The sequence below is a fragment of the Cylas formicarius genome, unplaced genomic scaffold (assembly GCF_029955315.1).
Source record: "Cylas formicarius isolate icCylForm1 unplaced genomic scaffold, icCylForm1.1 PGA_scaffold_2__14_contigs__length_35257938, whole genome shotgun sequence".
Classification (NCBI taxonomy): Eukaryota; Metazoa; Arthropoda; class Insecta; order Coleoptera; family Brentidae; genus Cylas; species Cylas formicarius.
The window spans coordinates 23,261,746-23,275,628 of NW_026844319.1; the positions used below are offsets into that span (position 1 = coordinate 23,261,746).

At 38.0% G+C, this 13,883-nt stretch overlaps 1 protein-coding gene across 6 annotated transcripts in view; it reads right to left on the reverse strand.

Moving 5' to 3' along the window:
* Window positions 1-13,883, reverse strand: part of LOC132697708 (hemicentin-1) — a 405,569-nt gene that overhangs the window by 39,104 nt on the left and 352,582 nt on the right. For all 6 annotated transcript variants that reach the window (XM_060663290.1, XM_060663291.1, XM_060663292.1 and 3 more), the window contains exon 4: window positions 12,709-12,879. In XM_060663290.1, the coding sequence (XP_060519273.1) occupies window positions 12,709-12,879 (171 nt within the window). The remainder of the gene's footprint in view (window positions 1-12,708; window positions 12,880-13,883) is intronic.

Below are 13,883 nucleotides of genomic sequence, written 5' to 3' on the forward strand. Positions count from 1 at the left end.
CAACTGACTCCGTTGAATGCCTTCATGGTAGTCCGATAGTCAATCTTTATAAAGTGAACCATATTAAGAAGACTACCTGTTTTTATTCGATAATAACCTCTATATTATATGACCATTATGATTTGAAGAAATGATATGAATGAACGATGAATCAATGTTGTTTAATGTGTAAAACATGTATCTCATATATTGTACACTAACTATGTGTTTATTATTGAACCACCTGGAGCAAATCGTGTGCGTAGATTTAAAATCATCCTTAGGATTGTCGCTATGACTGTATTTTTGAATACCGGATGTATGACATGAGGTGCAATTTACTGTTAACGTATATAGGACGGATGGAAATCACTTTTTCCGAGTTCGAGATGCACAAACGTTAAAAAGGGGGATAATCTAACCCGGTATCGGGCCACAAATCATCCCTTAACGCGCCTCGACCGTATCGGTCCTCTGGTGGCGATACATTTGCATTTAAATTGCTCTTTTATGCGAGATTTATTATATAATTAAATAATTTATGTCGTTCTTCGCCATTTTTACACCCACGGTGCGCCATAAAAATGTCCGGGTTCAAGATAAAATGCACCTCATCCCCCCCCCAAAAGGTAACAATAGTCTTCGGTACTTATTTCTTTTTAAACGCGATCTCTCTTCATTCTCGTCTCCGCAATTGGAATGGCGAAAGCCTTAGACTTACGCTCACCCCTCACCTGATAAGCCTCGATATCGTTTCCATTCAATCGCTTATAAAAATAATAAATCTGACTGTCAATATAAAATCGAAAACCGTTAGAAACGCTTTATTCAAACCGAAAATGTCGAACGCAATTTTCCAGTGAGTGTATAAAATTCGATCAATCATACGACAGGTTCATCTCGGTTCAGTTTCATTACGAAACAGATTTTCTTTGATTGCGCGTAGGTTCTTTCGTTATTGCTTTTTCACGAAATTAGTTTTAAATATCTAATGCGTTAGAGAGCTTGAATATGTTGTAGGTATTATACAAAGTCGGGAAGTTTGTTTATGTTGCGGTGTAAGACCGTAAAAGATAGCTGAGTCACGCGACGTTAACCGTTTAACCATAAAATTGAACTTTTGATCAAAAAAGCTCCAATGTTTTTCTATAAGTAGTATAGTAGTGCCGTTTCTAAGCCACTTTTAGCGGAAATATTGGAATTGTAAATTTTTGGCTGTTTTCGGAAATACAAGGTTTTTCAAAATATCATAAAATGTGTCTGCCTCAAAAACCTTAACTACTGACAGTGACAGGAAAAAGAAGAAGGGTTGTTTACAAATTACTTTTTAATTGACCCACTCAACTACTCGATATCTAAGTAAACACACGCGACATTATACGACAAGCTCCAAATTTCCGCCGTTTAATTAGGGGTAAATTAAATTACCGCGCGATGAAAGGCGTCCTCGATCATTCAATATCGCAGGGGAAGGTCTCTTGGGGGCGCTAGGCGATGGCACCCATTGTCCTTATCCTTCATCGGAGGTTAGGCGGCCAGGCACGTTTTATTTGTGTAAGGCAACCATCATCCTTAACTGCGGCCAGTGTTATGAGAAATCGCGTATTTCTTGTTTTTTAACTTAAAGTTACGCCATGGGTTAAAACTAATTTCTACTATTGGGGTCGAAATGAGTTATCGATTATGTCGGTGACTTGGTTCGCCTCTCAATTTCCTACGGAGCGCGATAAATCATTTAGCCGGACGTCGAAATATGATTGATGCCGCACTGATCTCGCTACACCTACATCGCTGTATACGGTAAAAAGTTGTCTTAGACTGCTCGTGTGTGATCTGACTCATCCGTCAGATTTTTATGTTGCACAGGCTTAGTCGGACGCTACGTTACTAATCCGTTAAACACAAGGCACAAGGAAACACAAAACGTTCTATCGTAAATGCGGGCTAAATTCCAAACTAAATAGTCTAAAATCGCTGTTACAAGATATCGTCTATGCTGACAATACAGACACTTTTGCAGTCAACATGAAAAGTTGGGAACATTCGATGTGCACATGCATAGTCATTTTGAATCCGCCTAAAGATTATGAAAACCGTTGGATTTATCGGAAAACAAATTAAAGTAGGAGACCCACGATAACAGCGCTTTTTCGCGTTAGATTTTGAGCTTTTTGATTTATCTGATTGCAAAAATTCTTTAACCAGAAAATAGTGGAAGAGCGGGGAGTTTTTTCGACAAGTGCGTCAGGCACAAAAATCTAAAAGTCACTGAAAATTGTCTTTTTGGGAGTAAATTATTATCCGTAACTAAAAATCCTTGTGAAGTGAGATAATTTGGTTTATACAGCGGTGTAGGTTATGTCGAGAGTAACAATTTTCGCTATAACAAGTAAAGTTGGAATATTTCTATTTTCCAATGTTTAACATGAATTTGAACATTGGTCGAGTGGTTATTCGAAAAGCACTTTATACAGGGTGAACGCAAATTAACATGGTGGGCCGTAGCATGATAGTAAAATAAACTGGTTTTTGAAGATAGGAAAAGAGGAAAACTAAGCATAAACTCGAGTGTGCCCTATTTCTGGTGGTGCACTGTCCCTACGCGGAGCAAAAAATGTTTAAAATAGAGATTGATTATTAATGCGCATAAAAGCGGAGCGTAGAGATCGATTCTCACGGCACAACTATTATCGTAGTCATAATTCAAACCTTTTTCTCGTCCGAAACTTTAGTTGGTGAGATCGAAATTTGCTTATTAATCACCCCCTCAGAACTTGTCCCGCGCACTCGGTAAGTGGCTGCCCAGCGTACAGTAATTCAGCGTTATCGTCGACCACCGCCCCCCATTATGGACTAGTTTGCCGATGTCGTAATGAAAATTAACTGCCCTCTCTAAATCGTCGAAGTGCTCCCGATCCCCTTTTAGCACCACAAACTTTCGTGCGAAGATCTGACCCCAAGGGTGTTAGGGGATCCCATTCTCATATCCAAATTCTAGAGTTTTTTGATCTGGACAACAACATTTTTTAACTTCGTTTCCGGTCTATTCTTTTGTATTTGAAACTATTGCGATGTCATGTCACAATTATTCTCAGCTCGTTCGAATAGATGAGTAACAGTGTTACTTGAAGTTCAGCCCAGAACAATGACCGAGTTGCCGCGCAATTTACGAAGAAGACGCTCCCGTAGGGAAAGTTTTAACCGGAACAAACGTGGAGCCGGATTTCTGAGAAGCAGATTGAGGAATGCACTCCGGGCGGTGGCACTGAGATAGCCCCTGATTGAACTATCAGGTTTGCGGGTAAAGGAAAAACTTAAGTGACGCATTGGAGAGAGCGAAGTTTTCTACAATTTCGTCAAAGGAGCGCTCAAATTAAATTGTTTAAGTCGGATTACCGGCGACGAACAACCAAATCGGGTTGAGATTATTGCCCGATTTTTAATAAAAAATTGAGTGTCGACGTTTTTATATTACATAATGTCCAAGTGACACGAAAACAATTCATATTCCCTCGTTCACCATCACACATAAGAAAAATTTATCGCATCATTTCGTAGATAATCGTGACGCTGTCAGATGACTGAAGGAAGCGGATAGATAGGATATTTCGGGACAAAACGTTATCCCGGGAAGTATTAATGTCGGACAGCGATATCCCGCCTCGGCGGTAATTCATTGACATCGTTCTGTGGGGAAAGAGGGACGAAGGGGTGGGTTTGTTTGACGTGCCGGACTGTGGCGTTAATCTTGAACGATTTTTTTCTTTCCTCGCGAATTTCTGTTCGATTGGATTTTTTTATTTTTATTTTTTACTTTATTTGCTGTGAATAAAGTGTCCAAGATATTTAAGAATAACAAACTTTTTTACCGGCAAATTAATATTTTTCTCCCTTTATTTTTAAGGAAATTAATACAAACAGCGATATTCACTTACAAACTACACAGATGTAAAAAATATACAACTAAAATAAGTAGATACCTAAATTGCTATACAAAACGTTAAAATGTCGGAACTACAGGTTAGAAAATCTGCATTTTTAGTGAATTGTTTTATCTATTCCTTGATTTACAGGAGTAAGGCTCTCAATGGTTTCGCTATACTTCCCAGCGGCGTGGTCTGGAGGTTCTAAAATATGAGCAACATTGCCTCTAAAGCAGTCATTCAACTATCTTTGATATCATAGGAATAAGCAATCCACATAGTATGGATACTACAGATGAAAAAATACCAGTAATTTTTTTTCTATTTGTGTATTTGTTTTTGTAGCTGATTTAAAATAAGTTAACTGACGAATTCGTACATGAAACAGACATACCGTTAAATTTTGTTGTAATGTAAATTTGTAGTACAAAAAATCATTATGGTTCGTCACTCACAATAAATACTCACTTTTTGATTCTTATAATTGGGAAGGCAAAGAAAGAAATCGCCCGCTTGTACGAATAGTCTTCGCTTTGTTATTTCTATAAACGCCACTAAAATAACATAATCCGGTCGGTATTCATTATGCAAACGTAGGAGCGCGGCGCACCTTGCCGAACCTCCGGGCGGAGGTAAATAACGCACATTAGAAACTTGCTAATGGCTTACGGGGTAAATCTTTCTGCTCCCGGCGCACGTTTGCCGGAATAAAAGCAAACAACGCGAGGAGACGAGAAGAAGGGTGATTAGGAACGAATTTAGACCGTTCGGAAATAATATATCCGCCGTGTATTTGCATCCGGCCTAGTACAGCGTAAGTTTTTGATTGTGATTAGGTCGTTGCTTACAAGTAATATACACGACGAATCTATACCAAATAAATCCGAATCAAAATTATCTAGCGTTAAGATGATATTTTTAAGTATCTTTCACATGTTTGGTATTTACAACTTTGTATTTTGGGCATATGGTGCTTAAATGAAAGCTTGTAAAAATGCAAGGGACACTTGCGTCTGGTTTGAACTGATGAACTCATAAATATTTTTGATGTTAATGCATTAAAATTATTTAATAAATATTTTAACAAAAATTTTGGTGTTATTTTTCACATACACAACATGTAACCGCTAATAAGTTTGCAATGAATTTAGGCTTTTACGCTTTTTGAAGTACGAACTTGTGTTATCCGTAATAATCAAAGAGCCAAATATATCAAAGTTGCATTTTTTAAACAGATCCTTGGTAATTTTTAAAAGAAACTTCAAAGGCTACTGTAATACTATTTACAAAACTTCCGGATTCCGCGTTGGTTGTTGTGGAACTTGCTGACGTTTCTTCAGAGCTTAACTTATAACGGTCAAATTTTTGAGCAACCAGCTATGAGTTCTTATTTATGGAATCCTTGGAGGTCCATCTAAAACCAAAATTATGGAAACGCTACGTCGGTGATACGTTTGTTGCGTTCAACACCGGACGGATCCGGGGTTCGTTCCTCGGTAGCGAAAAAAAAAAGGTGAGTCATTCCTTCATCGGACCCCAAAAGCATCGAGGCCCCGGGGGCGGAGCAGCCCTTACAAAGATCGCTGCCTCCGCGGGGGGCGATGGGAGCGATTGTGTTTTGATGTTATGTTCGTGTGAACTCTTTTTATGCATCTACTTTGGCCTCATGGTCAAGAATTCCTAGTAGATTTTCTTAGGCATTTTAACTCATACACCCTAACATACGTTTTACCATTGAATTATAAACTAATAATAACCTCCCATTCTTAGATATTATAATATTGGGTCATTGTGTTTACAGAAAACCTTTGCATACAGACCGATACTTTATTGTATGTATGTATTGTCACATCACTATCCGGTCCAAAAATCATCGGTTGGTTACAGAGCCGTAAAACTATCTCAGTCAGAGTCAGTGTACCCAGAATTAACACACCTTAACACCTTACCTCTGCTCTTTTCTCTAATAATTTTCACATTAAATATATTAAGCGTTCCATCACAAAATACACTTCACCACACTTGCCACTGTGGTCCTTCCTTACGTTCAAAACATCACTGGCCACATATCAAAAGTTCTAAAGAAGTATAAAGTCAAAACTAGATTTATCACTTGTCGAAAAATCTCCCAATATTTGCGATCTGTCAAAGACAAAATTTCATTTAAGATGCCAGGAGTTTACAACATTCCATGCATATGCCGCAAAGATTGCATTGGAGAGACCGGACGAATAATATCAACTAGGCTCATCAGCAAGGGCCGAACACAATTACGAAACCGGATAAATAAAATAAAACTAAAATTCTGGCATGTAATTTATTCTTCCACCAACGAAAAATCCAAGAATCTATAGAAATATATAAGCAACCTAACAACCTTAACCGCGACTCAGGTCTTTACCTGTCACCAATATGGGAATCAATCATCCGAGGCGTTGTTTATACCCCTCATTTAGCTCCGCCCTCCTCAAACAATATATAACCACGTACAGAGTAAAATGCGAGCCAGTTCCAGTTAAGCTCTGAAGAAGCGAAACGTTGGCAAGTTCGATTTAACAACAACGCAGGAGGAATCCAGAAGTTTTGTAAATAGCAGGACCCTTAACATATATTGTTGTAGTTGCATATTATTATTTAAATTTGTCGACTACTTAAGAAGCATAGAAGTTTTGTATTCGAAATTTATAGTGATGTGTAACAACGTATTTTCTAACTTAGCAGTATTCAATTGACCATCGAATGGTATGAATCTGTCTAAAACTCTTTGCTCTTGGAAGTTGTCAAATGTACAAAAATATGGCGTTGTATTTAAATTAATTAAGTTATAGCTATTTAAAATTCATATTAGGTTCGAGTAAACATTTAGACAGCCTGCACGGGAAATGTTAGATAACTGGTTACATTTTTTAAAATTGATTTTATTTAAAAAACCTTTTTGAAACCGTTACTAATTTGGACCGTTTAATCGGAAATTGCGATAATATTCAGTTACAACGCGTTTTCCTTTTCATATATGAAACGTCTCTGCTTCTCTATTGAACGTTTTCCTTTTTCCGTTCATTCTATATGGCTTACGCGATGCGTCAGGCGAACGATCGCCCCTATGGGAATCGCGCACGATGTCCAAGCCTAAAGGACATCGTCCGAAATTCTAAGATCGTAATCCGGGTCCCGCATGACCAAAGACCCAAAGACGATCTTCTACTGTCTGCAACCCCTTACGAGCTGGATCCTTCCGCTTACCACCCGACCGCCCAGCCACGATCGATCTAAATGAATTTGCCATAAAACAACGGCGCTTTGCGGTTTAATCTCGTACCTATTTAGTGAATTTACGAGGCCGGATTACTTCCCGGGTCAGTGGCGTCGCGAGACAATTACCATGCGAGGCGGAATTGCTTTTCCGTCACATTTCCTTTTGGGCTACAGGTTTTTCGTGAACTGATTCTGAGAAAATGTCATTATAAACTCCTAAATTGTTACATTTCCGAGAGACAGTTCCGTACAGTAAAGTTAAAGAACAAAAATCGTTTTTTTAATGTTTCTATTTTTTTTTGTAAAATTTGTACACGCACCTTTTAGGTAAAATTTGATAAAGAAAATCAACAGTACGGCTGAAATTATTTTAAGAAAAACAAATCCCCTTCCCTTTAAACAATCAATATTCGTTAACAGAGCGTTTTTGAGTAGCCATTTTAAACGTCAATTTCATTACATTTAAGGTTAATTTTGTGGTTAATCTCGACAATGAGTCTTCAGAAAATACAGTTTTTGGTCGCGTGAGAACTACTATTACAAATCTTGCCAGTGACAGATCGCTAAATATTAAATACATTAAATAGTAATGATAGCCTTTTTCTTTCCCCTCCTATACTTTCCCCTTCAATTTTACCACCAAAAGACTCTCCAATTTTTCATTTCAACTTGTGAAATTTAAATTCAATTATATATAAATATATTGACTACGCCAAAGGCTTGATAAAAGTAAGACTTAACGACAATTAAAGAAAAATTTTAAAATAAAATTATATCCAGTATGCGGTATCGAAACTTTTGAAAAATTAAACCAAACTAATAAACGCTTAATATCTTTAATGTGGAAATTATTAGAGAGAAGAGCAAAGGTAAGGTGTTTTAATTCTAGGTTCAATGACTCGGGCTGTCACCAATATGGGAATCAGTCATCCGAGACGGTGTTTATACCCCTCATTTAGTTCCTCCCCCCTCAAACAGTATAAAAGCAGGTAGAGAGTAAAATGCGAGATAGTTTCACTCAAGCTCTGAAGAAGAAAAACAGGATAATTGGCGAAACGTTAGCTATTTCGACTTAACAAAAACCGACGCAGGAGGAATCCAGAAGTTTTATAAAAAGTGTTTATATATTGTGGAGCTAAAGGAGGAGCATGAACATCGTCTCGCTCGAGTGATTCCAATGTTATTGACAGGTAAACACCCGAGTTGCGATTAGTATTACAGCAGCCCGTGGAAGTTTCTTTGAAAAATTGGTTCTCTATTGTGTGGATATAATCATATAATAGTTAAATTGCTATATGGCTATCTATGTGAAGCTTATATGAGAAGCATATTGCAATATGCAGGATCGGTCTAGTTAACGGCAGCAAAAATATGTATAAACCGTTTGGAAGTCGTAGAAAGATCTATTTTAAGGAAAAAAATAAATTCATTTAATTATTATAATAGAGGTTGAAATAATAATGGAAATTAAATTAGAATTACATTTTGCTTCCTCTCTTATACTTTCCCCAACTCTTCCACCACCAAAAGACAGCCTAACAGACTTTCTTATTTTTCTTTTGATTTCAGCTTGTAAAATTTAAATTCAATTCGAACATTTATTTATAGATATATTAGCTAGGCTAAAGGCATATTAAAAATTAAAATATGACTAAGGACACATGAAGACAATCTTTAAATAAAAATAAATGTAGTATGGGGATCGAAATTTTGAAAAGTTGAACCAAACTAATAAATAGTAATAATAAATTAATTAATAGAGCGGCATCTTCCTGGGTCAAAACAACAGTTGGCCAATAATTTGGACAGACAAACATGGATTTGGGTTTGATCGACATATTTTGTTTCTAGACCTCTCACGAATTTTTGCAAAAAATTGAAAAACAAACGGCGATTAGGATACCGTGTTTATTTGCAGCCCCACGAGTCGGCGGCATGGGGCGTTCGCGGGGGACAGGGGGTCAATTTTGCGGCGGACAAATTCGCAATAAACCGGCACCGTCAGCAGGTACTGGAGCCGAGGGAAACGAGCTCGTCGAGTGAGATCCGCAGCACGTGAGGGGCATATTAGATCGTCCGAATGGATATTTAGGGGTCGTGGGAGTGGGGATAGGGGGGTGGATGGAATTGCCCCACGGGGTTCGGTCAGCGGTGCACTAAATCCGTTCGTGTCGAATAACAAAAGGTGTCAGCGCTCGCACGGTCGAACACAAACTCCCACACACATCTCTTCTATAAGCACTTTCTCGGCGCTTAAAGCAGGTTCGTTTTTCAGTGAAAGGCGGAAATCTTTTCTGTTTCTACGTCGAGGTTTTGACCTTTTATTGTTCATTCCTCACTATATCAAAAAGTTCGTAAAAAATTACTGCAAGAGTAACTAGAATTTCTCTATTGTAGTTTCAGGTTTTATTACATGGTATAACAGTGTTTACAGTTTTTTAAGAAAACCAGCCAGTTGTTACCAATAAACCCCAAAACACAAGATTACTAGTTCAAACCGCTTCCATTACTTTATCTAAAAACCTTTGCTAATAGTAAATAGCAGTAAAATTAAAAATGATTTTACTTTTTACAAAGCTTCTGGATTCCTCCTGCGTCGGTTTTTGCTGAGTCGAAATAGGTAGAGACCTGAGTAGCCGTTAATATTTGTTAGACTGTTTATAGATTTCTATAGATTCTATCTATAGTCTATCGGATTTTTCGTTGGTAGAAGAACTGATTACATGCAAGAGTTTTAGTTTTATCGAATAAAATTTTATGCCCGGTTTCATGAGTGTGTTCGGCAACAGCTGATGAGTTTATTTGTCTTAGTCGTAAGGCTCTTTCGTGTTCTTTGAGCCTAGTTGATATTTTTCGGCCGGTTTCTCCAATGTCGGATGGACCGCAGATGTTCTTTAGAACTTTTGATATGTGGTCAGTGATGTTCTGAATGTAAGGAAGGACCACAGTGGCAAATGTAGGATTGCTTTCGGCCTTATTGCTATTGCAAGGTTGTGGTGAAGTGTATTTTTTGATGGAACGCTTAATATCTTTAATGTGGAAATTATTAGACAGAAGAGCAGAGGTAAGGTGTTTTAATTCTGGGTTTAGTGGACTCGGGCTGAGCTGAAACAGTTTTACGGCTCTGTAAACAAGATTGATAACCGATTATTTTTGGGCCGGATGGTGATGTGACCATGCATTAAGGTATCGGTCTGTGGGCGTAGGTTTTCTGTAAACACAATGACCCAATGTTAGGTCTGATTTTCTATTGATAAGAATATCCAAGAATGGCAGGTTATTATTACTAGTTTCCAACTCAATGGTAAAACGTATGTTAGGGTGTATCGAGTTTAAATGTCTAAGAAAATCTACTAGGGTTTCTTGGCCAAATAACAAAAGTATCATCGACCTAGCGTTTCCATAATTTTAGTTTTAGATGAAAGGTGTCGAGAACTTTCTTCTCAAAAGCTTCCATAAACATATTCGCGATTACTGGTGATAGTGGAGAACCCATAGCTGTCCCGACGTTTGTTCAAAAATTTGACCCTTATAAGAAAAATATGTTCCCGACAAGCATTTTTCAATTAAGGTGAGAAGGTTTGGTTCCAGATTCTCGGATTTTAATAAATCTGAAATGATGTCAAGAGTTTCAGGGATAGGAACTTTGATAAAGAGGGATTCTACGTCGAAACTAACTAGAATATCTTGTTTATCTAATGTAATGTACATTCAAAACATCACTGACCAAATATTAAAAATTCTAAAGAAGTATAACGTCAAAACCAGATTTACCACTTGTCCAAAAATCTCTCAACATCTGCTGTCCGACAAAGACAAAATTCCATTTGAGATGCGAGGAGTTTACAGCATTCCGTGCATATACGGCAGGAGAGACCGGACGAAAAATATCAACTGAAAAAAATGTTAGTGGGACAAGAGCTATGAACAACCATGACACGCCTGAACAACGCTTGCAAATGGGCCCAAAACGAGATTGCCGTTGTTCCCGATAAGCGAATTTTGTTTACCGATGAAGCGCACTTCTGGTTGATTGTCTACGTCAACAAACAAAGCTGCCGCATTTGGAGCGAAGCTAATCCTCAAGAATATGTTAAAACACCGTTACATCCAGAAAAACTGACTGTTTGGTGCGCTTTATGGGCTGGTGGAATCATTGGTCAGTACTTCTTCAAAAACGATGATGGCCAGAACGTTACAGATCGCAGATCGGTATAGAGCTATGATTACTAACTCTTTCATTCCTGAATTGAATAACCATGATGTCCAGGAGATGTGGTTTCAACAAGACGGCGCAACATGTCACACGGCTCGTGCCACAATCGATTTATTGAAAGACACGTTTGGTGACCGCCTAATTTCACGTTTTGGACCTGTGAATTGGCCTCCAAGATCTTGGGATTTAACACCGCTGGACTACTTTCTGTGGGGCTATGTAAAGTCATTGGTCTATGCGAATAAGCCACAAACGCTTGACCATTTGGAAGACAACATTCGCCGTGTTATTGCCGATATACGGCCACAAATGTTGGAAAAAGTAATCGAAAATTGGACGTCCAGATTGGACTACATCCGCGCCAGCCGTGGCGGTCATATGCCAGAAATCATATTTAAAATGTAATGCCACAAAATTATCTTTTGGATAAATAAAATTCATGTTCAAGCTAATTGAAATTTATCAGTTTTATTATATTATTATTATTTTTCATTTCCATTTTGATCGGACGTTAACATTTCAATGTGAATTTCTTAGAGTTTTCGTATCATGGAGAGAGGGGGCAGTAGGGTGGAGGAGAGGTGAATTTTCAGCGCCGCAGCCGGCTCCAAGAAACTTTTTCGACTTTCGGACGTTTCGTTTTACCAGTCGGCGCTTATTAATTTTCTAATTAGTTTCTTCGGAGTTGCTCTCCGTGCCGCGGACTTTTTCCAACTACGTGTGCATCTAACGAAATTCGAAACTTTTTCGCAGCCAAAAACTTGCACTTCGAACGAATCGAAATTCCGAACTCGTTCATAATGCATACGGCGGCGGCGGCGGCGGGCAGGGGCCGTGCAGAAGCTTTTAACGTAGTTAACACCTTCGCGCTTTTTCTCACCGAAAGTTCTATTTCCCCAGCGCTTAAGTGCATTTAAAAGTTTTGTATTATTATTAACGAACCCCAACATAGCTAAGTATTACGAATAGAAACAGCGAGAACTGATGTTGGTATTGTATCCTTGAACCGTGTCAGGGGTTAATGAAGAACTATATGAAAACGAGCAGTAAAAAGAAAGTACAAGGAAAGGAAATAGCTAGGGCGTTTGTTAAATTCTCGATAATTTGCCAAGTTTGGTCGACGACACAGATCGAATAAAACAAATGCCAAAATAAAGTGTCACATGACACTTGCTAATTTTAAATTAAAATTTTTCTGTGAAAAAACTATGGAAACCAAATCATTTTCACACATTCAGGTTTTAGTGAAGCTCAAAGAAAATTTTAAAGTCTTCCTAAATAACTACCGAAAACTAATAATAAGTGTTTTCGTTTCTAGCTACTATTACTACTCACCTCGATTTATCAGCGTGCTGCCGTTGTACCAGCTTATTCTGGGTATTGGTTTACCGATGCCCGCTTCGCACACCAAATCTACCTCGTCGCCCAAATTCTTGGGCCCCAAAATGGAAGCGTTGGCCATCGACGCCCCGTCGACGCCGATTATTCGTACCACTTCAGGTTTAACTGGAAACAAAAACGCAAAAATCAATTTCTGCTCGCCTCCGAGAATATAAACCGCTCATACACGCTCCGATATGCTCGGTTCGAAGAAAAATTTTCCAGTATACAGGGTGTTTCATAAAACATTACGCTAATGTAGCTAAATAATTACAAATCAAATGAAATCAAAAATCACATTAACAAAACACAACAAAAAAAAACATTAACAAAAATAGAAATAAAATAACAAAAGTGAGTTTATACAAAAACTCTTTAAACTGTGACATTAGGGTTTAGAAGACCCATGCAAAAGGGACTTTACCTAATATAAACTATGCAAGCAGTAGATATTATTTTGTTTCCTAAGAATTCTAGGAAGGAGACGAAATAATAGATCAGAGGAAATAAATGGTACTTCCTTTAAGAGCAAGACAAGATTCTTAACAACAATAAATGGGCCCTAATATATTTTTTAAATTCATAAGTTTTTCAAATGCGGTTGCAAGCTGTTCCATAATGAATGGCTACGAAAGTAAAGAATTTTTGAAAACATTTTTGAATACAAGTAGTAATGAAATTAGTGTGTCGTGGACAAAAATAGTATGTCATGCAACAAGTGCGGTAAACGGCATTTGACTCACGAGTTTATTTGACACGAGCGGAGCGCAGCAGAGCTAGTTTTTAATAAACGAGTGAGTTAAAAAGTTTACCGAATATGTTACATACTATACTTTTTCTACGATCGTTAGTTTTTGGGTACATTTTCGCAAAACCACACAAATACATTCACTGACATGACCGTCAGAATTGACAAACGCCAAAATTCAAAACGTGGGAAATATCTCCGAAAACATCCGATTGCTCCCAAATCCGTGCGTTAAAATGCCGGAAATGTCCGAAGTGGCTCGGATTCGTGGGAAACAAAACTGACTTGGTAAAGTGACGCTTTCCGCACGCTAGATCGGTGTGTAATTAGGTATTTTACAGACGGGCGTAGAAAAAATTTTCTTTATTATTTTGAGACCACA